This window comes from Rhinolophus sinicus, chromosome 14 (genome assembly GCF_057876585.1).
Source record: "Rhinolophus sinicus isolate RSI-liver-muscle chromosome 14, RSI-T2T, whole genome shotgun sequence".
In the NCBI taxonomy this organism is placed as follows: domain Eukaryota; kingdom Metazoa; phylum Chordata; class Mammalia; order Chiroptera; family Rhinolophidae; genus Rhinolophus; species Rhinolophus sinicus.
In genome coordinates, this window is record NC_142514.1 from 83664084 (window position 1) to 83688886 (window position 24803).

Sequence of the window (24803 nt, forward strand, 5' to 3'; positions counted from 1 at the left end):
TTCAAAAATATTTGAGAAAATAATCTGAGTTAAAAATCAGAAATACATGGGTCTAAAGAGGCAATGGCCTTAAATGATACCAAAAAAAGTCAGACTTTCTTAATAAAAGGAACACTATACATGTCACTGAACGTTTACAAGAATACAAACATTAGAAAATCCTATCTAGGAGATAATGGTTTTCAAGTGTCCAAAAATCAAGAAATTGGTATAAACTGCCACAGCAGAGACTGATTACACATAGGATAAGTAAGTCTAGTTTAAACCTGGAATGACTGCTTCCCCTGCTAAAGCTCCCTTGCACAGTATGACCTGCTCACCACCCTGTCCCCGGGTACGCCCTGTCCAACCCTCTCGTCTTGTCCCACTTACACTCTTGATGCCCTGCTCCTCTTGCCCAATCTCCGCACTTTTGCTCAAACAACTCCCTCAGTCCCTTACCCTACCCCTTCATCAATGCCTTTGGAAAAGAAGCAATACATGGATCAATAAATCCCTCCCCTAACTGCCGGGATACACTTAGTCAGCCATGTGCAACCATCTAGGCCATCACTGCTCCTTCCCTGCTGCCGGCTTTCAGAAGTGACTCCTGCCCAGTCTGAGCGCACGCCAACTCCACAGCCACAGGCGAGGGGCTCCCTGGGGCCGGGACTGCCCCTTCCCAACTGTGCTGAGGTGCTAAGCAAACACATGAAGGGATCTGAGAGAGAAGAAGCTTTTCTTCTCAGGAACTACTGAAGAAAAAAGAACAGGTTTTTATCAAGCTGGAGCGATCATTACTGAGCATGCGAAAATGGAACAGTCAGATAAATGATCTTCAAGTCTTTTGAGCCAGTGACCAAAAAAGAAGAAATTATCAAACGAATGCCTTTACCACTTTAACAATATGTCTATCAACCGTGGCCATATTACATAACCACTATTTATAGGTAAAGGCATTAAAATAAATATTGTATTATAGCTTCCACTTGATTTTAGTGAAGGAATTTACTGGTTAACTAATGCATCAAATTCTAAAACTAACCTTGAATTATTTGCTGACAGACTATGGGTCATGTGCTCGCAGTCACCCATTCCATCCACAACTGTACGACCGGTACTACCTACTAGCTGCCAGGCACAACCCTAGGAGCTGAATAGAATCCCTGTCCTCACATCTGGGAGCCGGAAGTGCTATCGTAGAAAATAAAGACAGGATAGAAGGGCATAAGTAATGCTTGCAGTAAGAGAGTGAGGTGTTTGTTTTGTTCTGAAATAGCTTCAGGACGTCCCCTGATAAGGAGATGTCTGAGTTGAGAAGCACACTGAGGAGATGATGGGATACGTCTTGCAGTAGCTGGCAGAGGGCATTCCAAAGACAGGAAACAGTACACAGGTGAGACAGGGGCCGGCAGGGTGTGTGTGATACAGAGCGAGGAGATCAGTGTAGCTGCAGGTGAGTGTGAGCAAGGGAGGCAGGAACAGGAGAAGAGTTTCCGAGAAATGGTGGTGAGAAGGGTAAGTGGGCTGCGGAGCTCAGGGTACAGTAGATCATTGCTCTGAAGGAGACAGGAAACCGCTGGAGGATTTTAAGCAAAGTAATGACATGATTAAAAAAACAACAACACTTCGGCTGTTGTGTTGAAAACGGTCTGTAAAGGGGCTGGAGTTGGACCACAGAGACCAGTCGGGAGCTACTACAAGCAATGTGGTAGAGATGGTAGCTTTGACCAGGGTCAGTGGCAGAGGTAGTTAAAAGTGGTTGGGTTATGAATACATTTTGAAGGAAGAGCAGAAAGGTAATCTGGTGGATACTGAAAACAAAATGAGGGCATCAAGGATGACGTCAAGGGTTTTGGTCTTGCCCTGGAAGGATGGGAGAGGGCCATAGGGGAAGCGTGCTTCTTGGAGTAAGAGGTAAGTCAGGAGTTCAGGCAACGTCAAACCTGAAATGCCTATTAGACATCCAAGTGGAGATGGTACGTAGGCAGACGGTTATGTAATTTTGCAGAGAATATGGGAATCATCAGCATAAAGCCAGGACGCTGGGTGAGGATACCTAGAGTGCGCAGGCAGAAAAGACACTAGAGACCACAGCCATGGGGAGATGACAGAGAAGTCACCAAAAGAGAAGAATAGCTAGGATATTCTAGGCTAGTGTTAGACATGAAAATAGTATACCCTCCAGGCACACAGCATCACACTACAAGCTTCTAGGTATTTCCCCCTATAAATAGGGCCATTTGAAAAATTATTAAGCAAAATCCCATCTGTCACTATCATCAATTTACTGGAATGAAACTTCTTGTTAAACAACAAGACTCAATTTTGGGATAATAATCAAGAAAACATAAATAAAGACAGCAGACTATCATCCATCAAATTGGCCCAAAATTTAAACTCTTACAATATTAGGTATAGTTAAGGGTATGTAGAAATGGAAAGTCTTCTGGAGAAAAATTTTAAATTACAAAGCAAAATTAGTTTTCTAGGTATCTTCATATAAGGTGGTACTGTTTATGCAAATTAAAAACAAACATAAACAAAACCATACATATACTACTCATAGATACATACAAAACCCTTAAATGTAGTTAGTGTTTGCCTCTGGGGTGGAGTGACTGGCAGTGATAGGTAAGGAAAACACCTAAGGTGTAATGCCTTACTCAGCTTGTTTTTTTTCAAATATACATTGAATTTATGAAAGACCTGAAATAGGTGAGAAAATATTTCTAATCATCAATTCTAGTATGAATACATGAGTTCATATAATAAAACTTTGTAATCCTTTCGGATTTAAAAAACTCTCAAAATATTTTTTTAAAGCACAAAAGAGAATAAAAGGAAAACAAGACAATTTGTTTAAAACAACAATGTTTACTACATTTATACCTACATTCCAAGTCTATAATAAAGCAAAAGTAGAGGAATAGATTTTGTTGGCATGTTAATAAAGAATTACTAGGCCTCTAGCATAACATTGAACTTGGCAAAATCCATCTACATGCTGCAATTCAATTTTCAGAAAAAAATGAAATAACTTTCAGTACACTACCCATAAATACAGTAATTGAAAAAAAAATAAACACACACACAAAAAAACAGGTAAAATTACCCAGTTTTATCAGAAGATCTAATCTGAATAGGAAAGTAGGCTCTAAAGTTTGAGTTATAATCAAAGACTGGCATCAAATGCTTCTGGAATGACATGAGAAATACTAAAATAAATGGATAGATATCTAAGTCCATCAGTCAGTCAGCCAATCTAAACAATCATGATAATTAATGGAAACCATACTTAATTCTCCTTTCAAATTTAGGATATTAGTACTACTTTCCTTTAACAAATTAAAAGGTTTCTACAGACACTTTAATTTTTTATAAGATTCATCTTCTTAAAGAAGTAAAACATATAAGAATATACATAATAATACCTTTGACAATCACACATTTTTTCAGACATCAGTATTTCATACTGTAACCTCTACTTTGGGCTTTTTATAGTCTGTGGGTAACAAATATACTTGCTGAAACTGTTACTAATTTTTCCTAGGTTTTTACTTCTGAATTGCTCAACATAACAGCAATCAAGCAAATAAATAGTGATTTTTTTTTTCACTTGAAATGTTATGGTAGTTAATTTACTACATGATTACTAAGAGAAGAAAATAAATCTCATAAACTATATTAAAAGTAAATTACAGACGAATTAATTTTATTAAATGTGTATCTTTAAACAAACACAATGACACAGAATTAAATTCCTAGCAATTAAAAAATCAGCTTTTATATGTGGAATCTTAAAAAAAAACACTAAACCCGTAGAAAGAGATCAGAGTTGTGGCTACCAGAGGCAGGTGCTGAGGGGAGAAGAAATTGCAGAAAGGTAGTTAAAAGGTTCAAAGTTCCGACTATAAGATAAATAAGTACCAGGGTTCTAATGTAAAGCATGATGACTATGGTTAACACTGCTATATGATATATATGAAAGTTATTAAGAGAGTAAATCCTAAGATTTCTCATCACAAAGAAAAATTTGTTTTTCCTTTTTTTTTTCTTTCTTTTTTTATTGTATCTGTATGAGATGATGAATGCTAATGAAACTTACTGTGTGATCATTTCACAATATATGTAAGTTATACCAATGTACTGTACATCTTAAACTTATACAGTGATGTATATCAGTTATATCAATAAAACTGGGGGGAAAATCAACTTTTAATAAATATGTTCCTAGTACAAAAAAGTTACACGTTAGAGGTGTACCAAAGCATGAAGTTGTATATAAAACATTAAAAAGCTCCTTATTGTCCTAAATTTGTTATGATGATCTTTTCCTGCTATTAATGCATCAGTTTATTCCCCAAAAAGCATTAAAGACAGTCCTTTCCTATGCTTACAAAAATAAATCACAACAACTGTACCACTTAAGAGGTGAGTCACTTCTCTAACATATTTAGAAACAAATTCAGGCTGATTCATTTAGTGTGTTACTGGTTGTCAGGTGGAATTAGAAGCATTTGATTTTTGACCTATATTTTCAATGATGTCCTCACCATTTTCTCTTTGGAAATTTTCTCTACATTTTCTCTTTGGAAATTTTCTCTACTAATGCATATAAAGTAAAACAAAGCAAGCAGAGAAGTGTTTAATTTAGAGCATTTTTCAAAAAAAAAAAAAGCTCAGGACAACTTTTTCCTTTAACTTCTTATTGATAAATTCCTGGGTTTAAAAAAAAAAAAGTCTTAAAAAAGCATAATTCTATTCTCTGATTAGTCCGAACACAGGAATAGGTTTATTCTTCCTCAAAATTGGTTAGAGATAAATACTTATATTTGTTGAGTTAACACTACTAAGAAAACAACTGGTTAACCTTTTCAAAATAACATTGTGGGGAAGAACGCAGATGTTTTACTCCATGGATATTTCCAGAGCAGCTGCTATGTGCAAGGCACTGTGTTAACAACGGCTGTGGTAGAAGCAAATATTACTCTGTCATCAACTCTGCTCCTGATCTGCTTAAGAATCTCAATAGGGCAGTACGGTAAGCATGTAAATCATCACAAAGTAAGGTAGAAAGGGATTCAACACTTTCAGAGAGGACACTGAAACACTAAAGGAGTTCAGAGAAGGGAAAAATTGGTTCCCACAAGAAGTGTGGGAAGAGAAAATCAGAGAACGCTTCATGACAGCAGTGGAGTTGAGCTAGATCATAAAGAAAGTAAGATTTCACCCAATGCAGACTGGGGGCCACATTTGTGTGGGGATTGCTGTTGGGGGTTTTAAGGGAGGCTTGTATGAGTAGAGAGCTGGATCAATGTCGTGTAAGCAGGAAATTCAAGCATTACGGTAGGTAAAAGAAAGAAATGAGAAACAAGGGTAAAGAAGTAGGTAGGAACCAGATTATAAAGGACTTGGAGGATGTAAGATTAAGTGGCTCATACTTATCTGGCAGGCAAATGGAAACCAATGAGAAACTTGAAACAGAGGAGTAGAATGATGGACACATGCTTAAGGAAGATTAATTTAACATCAGTGGGGGTAGATGGATAGGAAGAAAGACAAATTAGAGATGAGCAAACTGATTAGGAGTCCCCTGCATAGTATACATAAGAGGTAATGAAAACAGGAGCTACGCAGTATCAGTAGGAATGGAAAGAAGAGTATGGATGCAAAAAAAACTAGTACATTGTAAACAGCATTTATGAAAAATATGGAATAAAGCCTTACCTGATTCTTCTGCATCTTGGTCATCTATTAAACCTACTGAGACGCCTAAATCCACACATTTCTTGCTATGTGTCTTGGACTTCATGTGTTTTGTCAGATTTCCTTAAGGGAAAAGAATGTTTACTAAGCTTACATAGTATTATTTTGCTATTGCATTTGTCAACACTGGCAAATTCCATTCCGATTTCAAGTGAAAGTACAGATTGTGGTTCACACAATTCCAATGACTAAAATTTGGACAAAAGAAAATACTAGTACCTGTATAATAATCTTCTTATTTATTAGGAATAGTTAGTTTCTCTCTCAAACCTGCCTCCTTTACTCTGATAATGGCTACTTTTGCCTCATGGTTTCTATTTTCCAGTCCTTATCTATTTTTTAGATCGTTTTGTACATACGTAACATCCCTTTATGATTGCACTATGATCTGTAGCACCTGGAGTCGGAATTCTCCACCAATTACGGCTGCTGGCTTTCCCTCATAGTACTTTGTTTCCTTGCATGCTCTTTAGTTTTTACTGGAACACCTCTATGGGTCAGTTTTCCAACTGCTTCTGCCTGGGACCTCAATGCTTTCATATCACTGATTCTGTACCAGGGTATTTTTTGTTGTTGTTTTTTTTCCATGGCATAGGTAAAGGGTTTTACTTTTTAGCAGGAAACGTTTCCCCCACATAGGCCAAAGTCACTGGACAGGAGAGCCAGGCTTATTTCAGAGGCCTCAGACTTGACTTTGGCATTAGCATTAAAACCCCAAGTTTGTGGGCATGTATCTGGCTTTGACGTCCCTATGGACTTTGTTTTAAGTATCTGTTCACCATGCTACCTTGGGGTTTCTTTTTTATTCTTCGTGCCTGCCTGGGAATTTGCCTTTTTAAATTTTGAGCTTGACTATTCAAAACTATATTTGGTGATTGTAGTATTATAAACAGTAATTCTGTAGGTTTGGAACATAAGAATTTCCTGCATTAATTTTACTTCACCATATTGACTAGAAGTCTCCTAGTAGTATCTCTAAAAGTGTGTTTCCTCTGGCAGCTGGTGTATGTAAGTATTAACAGGTTAAATGAGACCCACTGGGCAAGGGTACCCCAAGTGATCATGAGTGCAGGGGGAGAGCTTATATTCTTCTAAGGATACCAAGCAGCTTGAGTTGATAATGCCACACACACACAAAATTGCCAACAAGGGAAAATCATCTCTTTTGAGAAAATAAATAAAACCTAAATACTGAGTTTGGTAAGCAGGGCAAAATTGTATTTGAGGATAAGCCTTTAGATGAGCTAAAAATGTCTGAATGATTGGTCCAGATTTTGGGCTTGCAGTCACTGAAGGACCTGCAAAATTACTGTATTTATAGAGCCTCAATTCCACTAAAAATGCACTAAGCCCAGGGAACTGGTCACACTTCTCAAGCCAATCCTTGGACTAGCTTGTATGCACAGCATCCCAGAGCTTCATGCTTTAGGGATTCAATAGTAAGAGGGTACCTGGGCCAGATAGTGTCTAAGATTCATAAAACCCTAACACCTGTGATTCTAGAGATAAAACCTAGCTTAAATAGCTTGGCTATGCCTGACATTTACTTTAAGTACATTTAAAAATAAAATATGGAGCAAATATGGCAAAATATTAATAATTAAAAGACGATAGGTATGCTGGTGTTCATTATATACATTTCTATTTTTCTATATGCGTCAGGATTTTCACTTTAAAAAATGGTTTGGCCATATTAATGTGGCTGAAATTTCCACTTAAAAGTCAAAACACTTTCGAGTATAACAATATTACCAAACTACAAGGTCCACTAATAGTTTTCTTTCAAAATGCCTTTGTTTCCTAAATAAACAGCCAGAGAAGGTTATTTCCTTTCTAAAAAGAAACTTTCTAAAAAGTTAATGTGTAATTGTAAATAGGCAAATTTGGGAATATAAGTTTTTAATAAGCATATTTTCAAATAACTTAAGCTATTACTATTAACCAACTTCTTAAATAATTTAAAAAGAAAGAAAATAATTTGCATTTTAAATATGCATATTAAAATGCAAATACCCCCTAGCAATGCTATAAACTTTGTGCATTAATTTAATAGATAAATTTTTCAACACATTTAATAAATATTAATTTAAAATCTCTGAAAATCATGAGAGATTTGGTTTCTGGATTCCCATAGCTACATATAGAGTCTAGCTTTTTGTGATATAAATGGGTCTAAATCCTGCGAGATGAAAGCTCACTGTGTATTTTCTGCTGACTCTTAAAGCAGACTAGTGAAAAGAAATCAATTATTTTGAAAATGTACTCGTAACATAAACTAAGAGGACAAATGCTGAGTATTAATTTATAAATATTACAATCAGAAGCATCAACTTCTAGCACTACAGACCACCCCTTTGATAGTATTTTGCTGTCTTTGCACACCATATACCCTATATATAGCTTGTCATTATATCACTACTACTTTCTGTTAATAATGACTGGCTAAACAAATTAAGTCAGAGGAGGGCAAAATCTACAGCTTAATCTGAAAACACGTCGATTATTATTTAGCTACCTTTAAAAGGTACTATGGTATCTGTTTTATATATATCTACAAAAGGTAGATGGTCAGCTACAAGAAAGCTGACCATAAAAAAAAAAAAAGAGAGAGAACTGTCATGCCAAGAACAGGGAAATATTAAATTTCTAATACTTTTTTCACCAGTCTCCTAGGTAAGATAGCTTTCTTCAAATAAATATTTATCACATATTTCCAATGAATTACCTGACAAAACGAACAATTTAATGTAAATTCAGATATGCAGCATATTAGAGAAATGAAAGACATGAAAACTGCTAACATATAATGATCACTTTTCAGGGGTGATTATTCTCTGTCTACCATTTAATAAACATTTATCTAAAATTTTACATGACGTTTTGAGTTATTTCATTAAGATTAATACTTGGTGAATAATAATATTTTTCTTTGCCAAGAAATCTCTGCAGTTCCATTTGGTTTTCCACCTCTAAGTTTTCCTTCCTTTCTTGCCCTTATTTTATGAACATAATATTTTAAATATCCTTATGCCTTTCCCTCTTCTCCATTGAGAAATGCCCATTTCACGTGATACCTTGATCCTCTTTTATTTGGTAACATCATTCTGTACTTGGTAATCTTTTATTAGTTATATTGGCCTATTACTGGTCTCTTGGTAGAAATTAATAGATATGTCTTAATCATAGAATCAAAAGCAGTGAAAAAGCAATAAATTGAGTTAAAAGATCAAAGCATTTTGTCTTATTAAAACCTTCACACCAGACCAAGAAAATCATCTTGAAATCCAGCCTCCATTTCCAGAAGGAGCTTCTATGTCACAAGCAAAGGACTGCAGAATGACTGTTACTCTCAACTCATGATTTCTTGAAACTCTTTAGAAATATTCAAGACTATCTGAAGAAATTCCCCCTATAGCTCCATCATTCCTGTTTCAGGTACTATATTAACATTTAAGGAGTACGACTTGGAAGCTACTTCGTTGCTACATATTAGAACTCTCTTTAAATGCCAATAAATATTAGCCAAAAAAAATGCAATAAATTTTGCTAAAGAGTTGATCAATCTTTAAGACAAAAACCGCAAAGACAACCAATACAATCAGAAAATAATCAAATGTTAACTCAAAAGAGATAAAAATAGTTTCTGTAAAAACATCAATTAAATATTTTTTACAGATATAATGCTTTCAGACAGATAATTTTATGATTACATTGTTCTATTTTAGAAAGATTTTTACTTTTTAAAGGGAGTTTTATGAAATTAAAATTTCAAGTAATAAATTGTCATATAATGATTCATGAACAAGGGACCTAATGGAGAAAGCAAACATTTTATAGTAGTGTATTTATTTTATGTAACAGGAAATTGGTAGAGGGTAAAATTACCTTAACGATAATAAAGGCTTACAACTTAAATAACATATAAAGAATACAGAAAGAGTACTAAATATAATTTTAATGACTAGTTGTGAGTTCTATAAACATTAAATAGTACAAAAGTAGAAAAATTTTGAAGCTAAAAATCAACAGAATTTTGGTAAAAAAATAAAAAATAAACACCATGGAAAAGAAAAAGAAATTGCTGCATGCCTAAAATTAGATACTAAAACATGAATGTAATCATTCTAAGTTTACTGCAATTATTTTAAATTTTTTTCAATCTTTTAACGCCAAAAAAAATTTACTTGTGATTATGAAAAGTTCTTTTTCTTCTTCAGCCCCAAAGTAAGTATTTTTGAAAATATACTAGTCATTATGTCATGCAACTATAATTTAGGGAGTAAAATGAAAAAGGACAGTTGCTCCTTTTAAAATGTTATAGTTATTATGTATATTCTAAAACCATGTAATTAAAAACTTTTTTTCAAGAGGTCTAGAAACATAAAGAAAAAAGGCTACAATGTTGACAAGATGTAATTTATATTAATCTATTTATGCTACTGCTTCCTTGGTCAAAAAATATGTAAAGTTGGGTCTTAGCTCTATTAACTCAATGCATATAAAAAGCGATGTTATCTCATACCTTTTGTCTTAAAGGAGAAGTTACAGTAAGTGCAGTGGTAGGGACGGACATCTGTGTGGGTTCGTATGTGTTTCTTTAACATACTAGGTTTCTTACAACGTATTCCACATTCTTCACAAATGTACTTTCCTCTTCCCCTGCCTCGGACATATACATACTCTTCATTTGATTTATATCTAATTTAAAGGAAAAAAAATGAATAGGGAGAGCGAATACTATGTCTTTGAGAAAATATTAAAATTCAACCTAAAAAATAAAACAAGGCACAATTTTTAGACTCAATATAAATTTTACGCATGTACAGGTAACAGAATATTCCAGCTTTTCACATAAACACTTAATATTCTAATAGCTAACTCTAACCAAACAACTTTCTTCAATACTAGGTTTAATTTTAAAGTATTTCCTCTTTGAAGTCACTGCTGCAATAATTTTCTTTGTTAAATTCAATCACAACAATCACAAGTACTGAAACATTTCTGAGCTTCACTATAACTACAATTGGTTTCTGCATTTTGTTTTTCTTATAACCAAATACATTAAAGACATCAAATAGGCAATGAGTTCTTCTCTCTTAGAGCAGGTTTTCCAAGTCATTCCTTATTGTAAATCAACATGAAACCCAGGGTTTACGCTGAAAGCTTTGCTCTTAGCTACCTCCCAGGACCTACAATGTTTCCTAAATAGTTATCATTTTCGTGATAAAAATGGAATCATTAAACATAATACCTAACGTATATTTGCCATGAAGATCCTGTTAATAAGCTTAGAAACCTTGCAACATTTATATAAAACTGGTATTGATACGTCTTCATTCATATGAAAGCAAATGTACATTTAAAAAGTAAGTTTAAATGTACATTTAAGAAGTAAAATTTGTACTTGCCCTCCATCAAATATTTTAATTCTTCTTGGTTCACTTTTGATTAAGGAATTTTCTTTATCTTGCTCACTGTTAATTTCAGAGGCATCTTTATTGCTGAATTCAACTACTGTGGACTTTTGATTACCTAATGCTCTCTGAAAGGAAAAAAAAGAGAAACTAATTTAATAAAACTGAAAACACAAACATGCTAATGTTTCACTTGGAAAATAAAACACAGCAGAATACAATGCATATAGTTAATGTCATGAAATGCATTTCAAGGAAGTAGCAGGTTTAAAGGTCATGTGCTTTATCTTCTTATCTTTAATGTATCTGTCTTAACCACAGCAAACAGGTAAATCTTATGCTATTTTAAAATCCCACCACAGTCCACTGACACCCGCAAATAAAGGCTTTACAACTTCCCATACTGGTATTTTGTGCATTTAATAGGAACTTTTTAAAATACACTAAATAGTTCTTCTTATATCTAACCAACCACTCCTACTACAGTTTACGTGTATTTCGTAGAATTTATTCTTTGGCGATGGAAAAGAGCTAGTTGCCCCTTTTGGTATAATAATGTGTCATACTCCTGAGAAACATGACTAAATTCCCTTCAACGTTAATGTATTGTAAAGTTAAAGCAGAAGCTCCATTTCCCAATATTTTATTCTCCCTTTCTCCCGTTACTTTATACCATAATTATGTTTCCTCTCTAGAACTTCTCAAAAGTTCCTGAATACTGAGAACGGTGAGACATAAATACAGGTCAGGTCAAAAGTTAGGTTTTGGCCCGATAATAATTAAATCTCTAAAAAAAGGTAGTGAACATCAAAATGATAAACAATATGAACTCTTCTATAGAAACATAACTGTTACCGCCACCAGATGATTTGATATAACCGCACTGTTCACAAGTTTTCTCACAGACCCTTGTGAGGCCGGGAGCACAGGTGGTTACATCGCAGGGAGCAAGGGCGCTCTCAGGGTCAAGTCACTTGTCCAAGGTCAAGTGTTAACAGCAAAGGCTCAAATGCCCGTCTTCTGGCCAAACACAGCACGAGGCACAACTCTTCTAATCAACGGCCTCTTTGTTACAAACCTTTAAAAATGACATCACCACGCAGACAGCTCCTGCACCAACATGACTTTATAGTAGTAAGTGAGGAGAGGGTGTGTATAGGGCCTACGCAGCCCCAGAAAGGACCCGGGGAAGCCCCTGTCCTTACAAGGCCGGGAGTAAAGGAAAGCTGCAGGCCTGGTAGCGTGAAGAGGTAATGACACTGACCCCGACATGTAAACATGCAACTTCTCCTTTTCTTTCCCTGGCAAACACATTAGGTTTCCCTACAACTTGGAATATCTGCACACACCTTTCCTTGACTTTCTACCTTTAACACTAATCCTATTTCTTATCTCGTTTTCAATATCAAATTCCTGCTTATCTTTTGCTCACTTTCTTACTATCATATCTGGTTTCTATTTACCAGTTACCAATGAGCTAAATGTCAAAATCCTTATCATTTTCTTAGTCTTTATTTGCTTGACCACTCCACGGCATTATATAAGGTTGACGCCTTGTTTCTCTTAAAAATCCTTTTATTTTAGCATTTATCTCTTCTTTTCCATTTTGAATTATAAATACATTAACACTTGGGTTGTGAGCTAACAGCCAACCCCAGACCCAATCTTCCATAGCCACGTGCCCACGAAACTCAAGTCCCCAGTGATATCAGCATTGCTCAGGCCAGAGACCATCTTTATTTGATGTCTCTGATTGAGCAACTCTCCTGGAAATACCTTCTTCCTCGATCTGTGTGATACCACTTTCTCACAGCTCTTCTCCTTCCTCTCTGAACAATCTCTTTCAGTTTCTTATGTGGACTTCATTCGTCCATTTGCCCCTTTAAACAGCAGTGATCCCCAGAACCCACTCTAGGCCCTTGTCTCTTCTTTACACTTTGCCTGAGCAATCTCATTAATTACACCTCTGCACTGAAGACTCTACATGTTTCACTGGGAACTCTCTCCTACCGTGTTTCCCCAAAAATAAGACCTAACCGGAAAATAAGCCCTAGCATGATTTTTTCAGGATGACATCCCCTGAACATAAGCCCTAATGCGTCTTTCGGAGCAAACCTTAATATAAGACCGGGTCTTATTTTCGGGGAAACACAGTAGCAGAAAATCCAGATACGCATTTCTGGAGGCATTTCAACCAAGGCACTTGGAGCTGAAGGGAAGCCACTCTCTGTAGGCACTTCAGGAATATACATAAAGCTCTGTTTAAATTCCCATGATCACGTCTCATCTTCTGAGATTCTGATTCTGAGTACTTAAAAATTAAATTCTGAATGGTTTGGATGCACCCTCCTTCACTGAGAAAGTATGAACAGCTCTTCACCACCAGGCATGTTCTTTGGTTTTTATCTACACTTCCAATTTTGAAACATGTCAGTATTCCAAACTTACACCTTCTAGCCATGAAAGACTCCTCAGGGTTTTTTAAACGAACCAAGTTTTTTCTCCCTTCCACGTCATTCATCAAACTATTAAAATATCTCATTCCTGTTGACCTGGAAAAATCCCCCCCCCCCCTTTTTTTTGAAGACTCAGCTAAAGTATCAGCACTTTTGGAATATCTTCCCTGTATCCACACCTCCTCAACCTGCTGGCAGCATTAAGGACTTCCTTCTTTTAAAGCTGAATATATTTCTATTACAATACTGAACTGTGATATTTTCTTACTGATAAGTATGTACATATTTATGACCCTGTATTATGTGCCTATGACCCTGCACAGGTCAAGGACTTAATCTATAATTCTGAATGTCCAGAGTCTAACATGATACCTTCATCCATTCACCCATCCATCCATCCACCCATCTATCTTTATCACTTAAAATAAATTTTCTTATTTTATAATGCCAATACCTCTAATAAGATTGATTCCACAAACAACCCCAAATTCTAGTTTTATGATCTTATTTTATAAATCTTGACCAAATCAACTTTATTATCAAGTGTAGTAGTTATTTTCGGTACTAAGATGATTCACAGAACTACAGAATGGTTCTCTGCTTATATTTCAAAATGATATACAACAATCTTCAATTCCTCACACCTCTGTTCCCCTACATTAATAGGGGCAAAGCATAAACATAATCTCCTCTCACTTAACAATAAAAGCCTTACTAGAAGAGAAAGATGAAAGTAAAAGCATGATTATCTGTACCATTAAGTAAAGACTTAAATGTTCAAGCGAGGGAAAGAAAACTGCTCAGGGCAAGTTATTTCAAAATGTTTCAAGATAGAATCACTGACAGGACTCCAGATAGCCTTTATCAGTATAACTCCCAGGGCAAACTTATACTTTCCTTCAAATAACTACAGTTACAAAGTACAATTTGTCATTCACAACATCGAACTAAAATATTTAAAGGCATCAAGACATGTTAAAACTCATTTGCACAAACTATTTTTAAAGATAAATAAAATTTCAAGTACCTTGCTTAAGTTGCTTTTCCATTTGCTTGAATAGACCAATAAATCTGATTTGGAATGGGTGGTTATTGCTTGACAATAGAGTGATTTCCCAGTCTTCTGTTTTGAATTAAGGAGAGAAAGAGCAACTTTTGTAGGCAAACCAAGTGGATTTGGGTTACTGGCGCTGACTGTCCAATCAGTATAGGCCGAAGTTTTCTGGTCAGTCTGAGGCAAATGTAACGTTTTCTGTCTTAACAGATAGCACCATGTAAAGCTGGTCGTGGTCTTCAAGCTGGGGAAAGACAGCTGCTGCCTATCTCCGGCATCCAACACTGAAAGAGTGGCAGTTGTAGGCGGACTTTGTTCTTGGATGCTCACTTGGTCAGCTTGATTTTTAATCTCTGGAGACTTCCTTTCTTGGTTACTGTCTACATGTTCCAAAGGAGAAATACAGGTATTTACTGAAGGAACAGATGGATTTCTAATTGCAGGAGACAGTGCTATAGAGGACTTGATGTTGTCAAATTCTTGCAGTTCTTTTATAGGTTCTATAACTACAGACTTCGAGTATCCTGACGACAAATGATCAGCAGGTAAAATATCTGCCAAATTAACAGCCTCACTGCTAATTTCAGGTTGAGAAAAAATATCCTGTTCCGATATCAGACCTTCAAGGGGCTCTGTCGTACAAACCTGCCTCACTAACACAGGCTTCTTCTGTTTATTAACTTCATTAGCTCTTGGACTCAGTGGCTCAAATGGTCTAATGTCTGTTGCACAAACAGCTCCATTTTCATCTTTAGCTCTTTTCTGGTGTTTTTCCATGGCAATGTCTAAACTATTCGCCGGGGAAAGCATCCTTTTACTTGAAGCTGGAGATTCTTGTTGAGGGGAAAGTCTACCAATAGACATTTTCGGAGTTACAGGCAAGGATTCTGACAGAGAAGAATTTTGGCCCATCTCGGAAAAAGCATTTTCGCAAACAAGTTCTTCCTCTGGGTTTGGCAGAGCATTCTGGTGACCTTTTTGCAATTTTGGCAGGTAATTTTGTTCTCCGCTGATTGGCACCACACTATGACTGGCCTGGCAAATTGGCTGACTGGACAGATCCTGGGTCACCAGGATTTGGGGCAGAGGTGTGACAGCGGCAAAGCCGTATGCTGGAACCTTGCTCGGCAGGTGCACGGGTGGTGCAAATGATGTCGGCGTCTTCTGCACCTGCCCCCCAAGCGGCCCGAGCTTCACAGGTGGTGGAGGACATGAATTAGACGTGGCATCTACTAATTTGGTTGGTAATGCTAACGAAGTTGCACGATGGTCGGACCCACCTGGATCTGAAAGAACTTTCTTTGGCAAAGAATGGACGGGATTAGAAGAGCAAGACGGGCTTGTAGTGAAAACCTGACACTGAAGTTGGTACTTGGGAGCAAAGCAATCCTCACTTTTAGAAGATGCACATACACTGGGATTTGCATCTGGTTTGACACTCTGTGTAGACACTTGCAAAGACACCTGTGTGTTTTGCTGGCTAAGGGGCGCATGGATGTGGTTTAACAAATTGATACTAAAAAGCTGTTGGACTGGAAAGATGTTAGTAGAGTTAGAATTTGAAGTTTCTGTTTGCAGATTCCTAACTTGAATCTGGGAGTGAACAGTATTGGCAGGAAATTCAGCTAAGGATGTAGTAGTGAGCTGAGGCCCCAGAAATGGCACTGCATTTGCACCAGGAAGAGCAACAGTTTGGAAAGATGACGGGTTCCCGGGAGCCAGGTGACTCTCTGGAGCTATGTTTAAAGATATCTGCCGTATCAATGGGCCTCTCCTTCTTTCTAAGAGAGGCACATGCGCAGTCACCCCCACACCAGAAGTGGACGCTGGAGGCTGCAGTTCGGCAAGTGGTGCTGTCTGAGGTGGAGTGATACTCCCACAGTCAAAGGATTTACTTCTGAAATCAGAGACCTCCATCGACATCTGCATGCAGTTAATCTGTTCTGAGGCAGCACGCCTCATTTCCCGGTGGCTTCCAGGGATGTTAAGTGTAGCGGAGCCAGGCGGAATCATGAGAAACTCTGCTTTATTGAGAAAAGTGATTTTGGGGGAAGCCTCCGTTTTTGAAATGTCCTCTACATCTAATGAAGCTGAGAAACTCGAAGTGTGAGATAAACTACTCTCCCTACTGAGACTCCTGGAGACGGTGGAATCGAAACTTGATTCGGTTGAAGAATGCTCTATCTCAGCAAGCCGAAGCCTCTTCTTTTTGGGAGGCAGTTTCTCCGTTGGCAATTTTGACAAGGTTTCACTACGCTGAGGCCAGCTGAACTTCTCCGATTTCTCCTGATCGGTACCTTGGGCTTCGAGGTCCCGGTCTGGCTCTTCTGTGACCAGAATTTCTGGGACTTGGATGTTGTGCTGCCGAACGAGTCTTGAGGGCTGTCCTAACACATGCCGTTCACTTGCACTCTTTCTTAAACCTTCCTGAAGTTCTCCTCGAAGGGCATCTGACAGTGCCGGCGGCTGACGATGAGAGGTGTTCCGAGAATGGCGACCTTCCTCTTGGGAAACTCCTATCACTTTCAGGGACCCGGGCTTCACTGTTCTACTCAGCTCCTGGAAAGAAACCGGGGAGCCACTTTCAAAAGACTCAAGCTTGTCAAATGAACTGGGTCTGCTCAGTGAGTTTGTATGTTGGATGACAGAGATTCCCGTGCCATGTCTCTTCAACTCTATCTTGTCCTGGGCAGCCGAACTTATCTGTTGTTCTACAATGGTAGACAGTTTGGGATCCACGGTCTGGTCGGAGCCTCGGGCAACAAGCTGAATTTGGGAGTTTTGCAAATGTGTGTTTCTATGCTGCTGGTCACCTGTTATGACAACATTATGTTTAGACAAACTGGAAGCAGAGCCCAGAGCATTCTGAAACTGAAGGCCTTCGGAGCTTTTTGGAGAAGCTCCACTTTCATGTTGCTGCAATTCATCATCATCTCCAACACTTTTCATTTTCCTCCTTTTCCGTATCTGGGGCGTCTGTTCCCAGACCCCTGTGGCACCAGCGACTCTATAGTGCAGAATCTGTGGCTGTGTGCTGTTAGGCGCGGCGCTGTGTTCGGGTTCTCTCATAGCTACCTTGGTTTTTGGTCCGTGTAACTCTGAACAGTAAAATTTCTTATGGTTTTCAAAATTTTCCAGTTTTCTATACCTGTTTCGACAGGTTTCACACTCAAACATTGTCCCTCGTCCCTGATGAGACTTCTTTTTTTCCAAATGTGAGCCCGGTGCCAACGACTTGTTCCGCGCTGATGCAGTTTCACTAGTGGCATTGCATCCTTGATAGCTGTCATCCAAGGACTGTCCAGTTCCAAGAACATGACTTTCATTTGTTGAAGAGTCTTCCACTGCTGCTTGCCTGACCAGAGGACGGGGATGTCCACTTTGGGACACGGAAGTGTTAGGTCCCGATACAAACACATCATCATAGAAAGCGCCAATTTTGTCATCAAAGGACTGACTTCCTCTCAGTGGATGAGGGGGAGGTATGATGTTTGCAGGTATTGCCGAATAACCTGTGGTAGGCATAGAATTACTTCTTGTAATAGGCAAACAGTCAAGGGAAGGTACGGACAGAAGAAACACCTGCTTTGATTTCTCAGTCGGGGTAAACGGAGACTTTGGTATATCAGAGCTTGAACTTGTTCTCCGTCCCATTGGTTTTAAGTCAAACTGGAAAGAGTCCTTAAATATGTATGATTTAGGGGAATCGATACTGCCTCGTCGTGAGAGAGAGGTTCTCCGTGGCTTTACACTATCCAGCTGTTTATCGTCCACCAAAGCTTCGTTGTCTGAGATAAGCTTTGATATCCGTTCTTCCAGTGTTTTGGTTGCCAAAGGTGGGCGCATCTGACCTGGTAGAAACAATGCTTTTTCACCTGTTGGTAATGGAGAAGGTGCCGGTGTACTGACACGAGGGGCAGTGGGCCCGTTATTCTTATTGAAGTCTTGTTCCATAGCAGGGAATGTTCTGGCAAAGGGAGTTGGCGGACTCACCGTTTGGTCGGCACTTTCAGAACGTGAGAAGTAACCAGAATCTGTACTTCCTAGACTGCGAGGACTCAGAAGTTTTCCCTGTTGCTCTTGGGAGTAATCGGTAGCCTGCTGCCTTTGTAGCTGGGCATGAACTGTCCCTACGTGAGGTTCTTGTTTTCCCTCTGGCTGACTCGCGTCCCCTTTCTGACGGGACTTTTCAACAGTCTCTAGGGAGGACATCCAGGCTGAATGTGTCAGTACACTGGTGATCTGAAGGTCCTTCTGCTTTTGTGCGCTAGGAAGCTCAGGCTTAGGCTCTGGACACTTCGGGCTGTCAAGTCTTAAAGGGGACACATGGACAGGGTGGACCAAAACTTTTGGTAACTCAGTCACATTGTGGGATTCTGAAGACTTGTCCTGTAGTGAAAAGTCACCTACCACCTGGTCTGCACTGCTTGGAATGAAACTTGATTTTGGTAAAGCTTCAGAATTTGATACCATTTTCATTATTTGCACAGGCTGCAGGTCCATGGAGCCCGGGTCGTTCTGCCTTTCATCGGCAGCGCTCTCGTCATCACTCTCACCACTGTCTTCCACATCTGAGTGGATGCTAAGTGCTTTGGGGGACTCGTGTGACAAGAACAAACCACCAGCATCCGGCTGCAAGACAAGACCCAGTTTGATGGTGTGTGCGTGGGATTTTTTGTGCTTGTACAGATTACTTTTAGTCTTAAATGAAAATCCGCAGGTCACACAGGGATAGGGTCGCTCTCCAGTGTGGGAGCGGATATGCTTTAAAAGCACACTCGGTTTCGCACAAGCTCTATTGCAATATTCACAGATATATTTTCCTTGTTTTTTTGGCTTCTGATCTTTCAGAAGAAGATTGCACATTTGCTCTACACTGTGATTGACAACAGAGGAGATGGGAGTTGAATTATAAACTGGCGTGGGGGGTGACTGTGTAGAATGGGCCGGACTTACTGACGTAGGTGAAGCAGAATCCACTGGCTGGTTTGGAGAAGTAACCTGAGTTCTACTGGAAACTGAAGTTAGACCTACAGATGATGTCACTGCTAGAGTATAAACTTGTTCAAGTTTGGTGTTCTCTTGATTTTGCAGATTCGTCAGTGGTCTTGTGAAAGCTGAACACACTGGAAGCTGTTGATTTTGTTGGTTAGATTTAGAAACAAAGTGTTCATGTTGATTATATGCATGAGAAACTGACTGAACTGATGCTTGCTCATTCTTTGGAGCAGCAGACACGTGCACTGTGTATGAGGTACAAGAAGACTGTGATTCAGCAACAAGTTCTTGTGAAGTCTGATTTGGGGCATCCGTTGAGCTGTTTTTTAATTGAGAAGGGGGTCGTACAGTTTTATTTGGTCTCAGTTTTTCTACCTTTACTGCGCAAGATGAGCCCTTTTGTGACAAGGTGCTCAGTTCTGGCTCCATTGCTTTCAGTAAGACATCAAATGCGGTGTTTGCATACGAGGCGGAAGTAGGACTACAATTAGAAGAGGTACATTCACTACGGTCAGTCCTGGTTTTACTTGACAAAGAACTAGAGTCACACTTTCCATCTAGGAAATTTAACTTGGCAGGGTTAGAGCCTTCTGATCTCCATCTATGCAGTTCAGACGGGTGCTGCAGAAACAAGGGCTTCTTTGGGGAGACAGCGTCTTCAAACTTAGAGGCCTCAGCAATTATCCCAGGTGTTTCTCCATTTTGTTTGGTAAACTGCTTCCCATTTTTTATAGGACTATGATTCTGTTTCTTGTGAGACTCTGAAGCACTCTGAAGAATAGTGAAAGATGATTCTTCGGTATTTTGTTTATGTTTTGCCTGAAGAGGATTTCTCAGTGGGGATTTTGGTATTTTTTTCAGGTGATTCTCAGCTACAATCTTCTTTCGTTTCACACCTTTAAGTGATTCTGAAGTTCCTTTAATACCAGCCTCTAAGATTTCTGTTAAAAAAGAGAAAAAAAATGTTAAAATGGTATATATACAACTGTAGTTTTCTAAAAATTAAGATTACTACCATGAGTATGTTATGACAATTGGACAAGGTAATTTAAGGAAAGCCTATTTTGGATAAAACTGCATTCTAACATTCTTAAGAATGTTGCTAATCAAAATCTATTGATACAATTGCAAGAAGACCTTAGTGTACCATTTCTAGAATGCTGGGTTCCTTTCTTGACCCCCATTCACCAAGATCTTGGAACCAGACCTTTTAAAACTAAATTACCCTCCCCTTTCACCCTTAACAGCTGAGGACTCTCTCTACACAAAATAGTCCGAGAGAGGTGGCCCACAAATAAAAATAAATCAACCTTTTATTGCAAGGTATTTGACTGTCCTATCACATTTAGTATCTTTTAAAGCAAACTTCTTAGCAAATTTCTAAATATTATTGCTCTAAAATATACAATATTGATGTTCTTCTGAGAAAAAGGGCTACTATGTAATAATTTTTAGAGTAAACATACCTCATCACATCTCAAGATAACCATATTAGCTGACAGAACCATAAAATACTGCTTTATTAGCAATTATATCAATGAACAGAAAAATATGAAAGTAAAATAAGCCACTTATTTGTGGCTCTTTAACCAACAAAATAAAAAAGTTATAATGTTGTAATGGCCCTCAGTTAAAAAATAAAAAAAAAGTCCCCAACTTAACTGAACAAAACACTCAACAGCTATATTTCTTTGTCATTAATGATAAGTACGGAGGAGGTACATAGTTAGAGCTTATCGCAGGAGAGGAGAGATGAAATCACCTCCATCTGGCTGTGCTGGAAATAAATCAACATTTAAATGGCATCAACAACCCTCAATCTCTGTCAACTATTATATTTTTGAGCAATAATTACTTACCATAATTCAGTTTGTTTCTATTTGTTGGATCTTTGGGCACATAAACAAAAATTATTTAAGTTTGTATTACTTATTTGTAGAAGAACCAAATACTGTAATTCCTCCTTATTTTCAAATAGCTGTTGTGATGTACTCATTTTAAATTCATATTAGACCAAAATGTCTACACCATAATAACCAATTTGCATTTACCAAAGATAAAATTTACATAAAATAAAAAATATTCTAGTCATCTTGTGAGTTTATGGGCTGTCAGATATTTGTTTAATGAAAAAAAGTATGTTTAATCTGACAAAGATACATTTACCCACCATAACCAGGAGGACAAATATACATATATATACATACACATATATACACATACACATATAGATACATACATAAATATATATGTATCTATATGTGTGTGTGTATTAGTGGAAGGGAGGTGGGTGTCACATAACTAAAATATTTGACCTAAAGAATAGAAAAAAAACGTTTCAGTACTGTTGCTACCTTTACAAAATAATGTTGAGCAAATCTTTTATTCTTCAATCCACTCATTTTTAAAATGCTGTTTTGCCACTGGTTTTCCCTCCTCCAGTTGAATGTAACAAAGTCAATATGTACTTAGCCTGTCATTAACTCTGTCACGCAAATGGGCAGAAGGAAAAATGATAACCACCCACGGTTGTCAAGCCAGGGTGAGGAGTTTCCCCCATTCACTTCCAAAAAGCATGGAGGTGGGTTGTAATAAACGTGAAAGCCACTAGGCTGTTAAAATAAGTATAAAAAACAGAGATGAGAAACAAGCGGCTTGGTCAGGAGCAGCAGTTCTCAGCTTAGGGGACTATCTGGAAATACCAGACATTTAAAAAATATCTGCCCGTGTCAAACCCTATCAGCACCTATGCAACCAGAGCGTTGGTTGGAATAAGTACACTTATTAGTTACGTTTTACAAACTTTTTGGAATAAGCTTTTATTTTTTTTATAATCTATTTAAAAAAAACAAAACCTAGACAATGTCTTACACTCCAAAAAAAAAAAAAAAAAACCGCAAAAATTCAACCTACAGGCGGTATACCCAGAAATACCACATAAAGTTTTAAAGAGATGTTACATCTATGTATGCTTTAAACATAAAGAGTAAAATATATCTTGTTTATACCTAAGTGAAAATAAAGCCAAAGTGAAAATAAAAGAATTACTAAATTTAAGATCCACGTTTCTTTATAGAGAGACGATTTCCTAAATTTTCCTCTGGAGTCAAAAATTTGAAAAACCATACTTTAAACAGATTTTTTTGAATTTTTCAACTACATGTTTCAGTTTTAGATAAAGACTGACTCATCTTTCTTTTGTCAAAGTTTATGACATTTACATTTATTTGCATAACTGTTTACTCTTAGTTCTCTACTTGAATTCTCACACTTACCTGGTAACTAATACACTAATTCTTTCCTTCAAAACTTTGCCGACTCCTATGCCTTCTAGCAATGATGCTCATATGAAGACGAAGCCTGGTGCCAGCCTGACTGACAGTTTCCCATCCTTGACTTTTTTCTGGCTGTATGTCCATAAAATTCTTTATGTTTGAAGTCTTTATAATATAATTAGGAGTCAGGTCAGAGTTGACTTTTTTTTATTTACAACTTTTAATTTTTTTCCTAGGATACAATGACCTTCTCTATAAGGGGATTAGTTTATTTTCAGAAAATTTTAATTATATCTTCAATTATATTTTCTGGTCAATTTTTTTTTCAGGGTGGACTTCTTTATGGACATCAATTATCTTTATGCTATACCACCATTACGATGATTTAGCTTGGTTCCATCTTTTTCTTTTTTGCTTTTGTCTTCTCTAGAATTATCTAAAGCTTTTCCCTTATGTCAGTAATTCCATTTCCAGGCCATTAAGTTCTTTACTGTTTCAAATTCATTTGTTAGTTCTGGAATGATGCTGTTTTTTTCTCATTTTGTTCCCTTAGTTCCATATTACCCGTTTTATCTCATTTTACTATCTCATGTTATGTTTGAGCTCTTGCTTTAATAAATTTATAATCTTACTAAGTTCTCTGCTTAAAAAACACTTCTGGGTCTGAGGTAGTACTTTCTTTAAGGCTGTTTTTGGTTTGTCTTTTCATGTTCTTTGCTTTCTATTGCCTGAGATCACGGGGAATGGCAAAGGGATGGCATTCAACTGAGAATATGTTCCTAACAGTCTTTTTCTGAGCTGTATTCATACTTCTAAGATTTTGTTGGATCTCCTTTTAACAGGGTTCATTCTCCTTGTTCTGGGACAAAGCCCATTCCATCAGGGGTGGTTAGGTGGGGATGACCCTGGATGTGGGATCAGTCGGTAAATTCAAGGACTTGTTAGGAGGTGAAAGGAGGGTGGAGGGGATGAGAGAGAGAGAGATGTGGAAACGGGGTAGCACATAGATGAACACTGCACTATCATTCTAGCAGCGGACTTCAAGGAAGAAGGTGCACGCCTCACTACCGGTTGTCAGTCTTCTTTGTTATCAAGATTTGGGACGACAGTGCATAGAGTGGGTGGCTAAGCCATCTGGCTAGGAATGACAGACAGAGGTGTCCTCTTGGAAACTCATGCCCTGGACTATAAGGTGGCAGACCCCTGGGTCTTCAGAGAAGGATACACCTGGGGTAGTGTTTTAAACTCACCTTAATCTTGATGAATTTCAAATCTATTAGAGAATAACTGGAGTTATTTTCTCTGACCCCTTATCTACAGAAAAGAGCACAATCAGCAAACACTGTAGCTACACCTACAACATCTATCACAGAGTTACCACAGGCCATAGAGCTAAGAGGATGTATAGATCAGAATCCCTCAAAGCAGGAATATAGTTGGAGTGGAGGGTGGGAGGGGAGCAGCTATTTACCATTAGCACGTGTGCTTTTCAATAATTCTCAAGGCACTTTGTCATTATGGTAGACTAAAATGAAAATACAGGAAGAAGAAAGACAAACCATGCAACAAGCGGGAGAAAACAGCCCAAGAATGATGCCTCTTTAATATGCTCACTCCCCCATCAACCAGGCCCACTCTCTGCCTTATCGAATGAACATGGCCTTATATTTATCACCTTTTGATTCTGCAGCTGTTTTGTTTTTGTTTTTTTACCAACACTAAGGTTGGACAAGAACATATAGTGAGATTGGAGAGTGGGTAGGAAAGGCTCAAAAAAGGAGTAAACTAACTGCTGAAAATCATATTCTGGTCAGTGTGCTACTGGAAATGGCTGACAATCAGGCAGAAACTCGGAGGC

General features: G+C 37.8%; 1 protein-coding gene across 5 annotated transcripts in view; it reads right to left on the reverse strand.

Annotated features, from left to right (window-relative positions):
- HIVEP1 (HIVEP zinc finger 1) overlaps positions 1–24803 on the reverse strand; it is a 134116-nt gene that overhangs the window by 17345 nt on the left and 91968 nt on the right. For all 5 annotated transcript variants that reach the window (XM_088791381.1, XM_088791380.1, XM_074335229.2 and 2 more), the window contains 4 exons: positions 14646–20611; positions 11157–11290; positions 10271–10446; positions 5710–5811 (listed from right to left, as the gene is read on the reverse strand). In XM_088791381.1, coding sequence (XP_088647507.1) covers positions 5710–5811; positions 10271–10446; positions 11157–11290; positions 14646–20611 — 6378 coding nt within the window. The remainder of the gene's footprint in view (positions 1–5709; positions 5812–10270; positions 10447–11156; positions 11291–14645; positions 20612–24803) is intronic.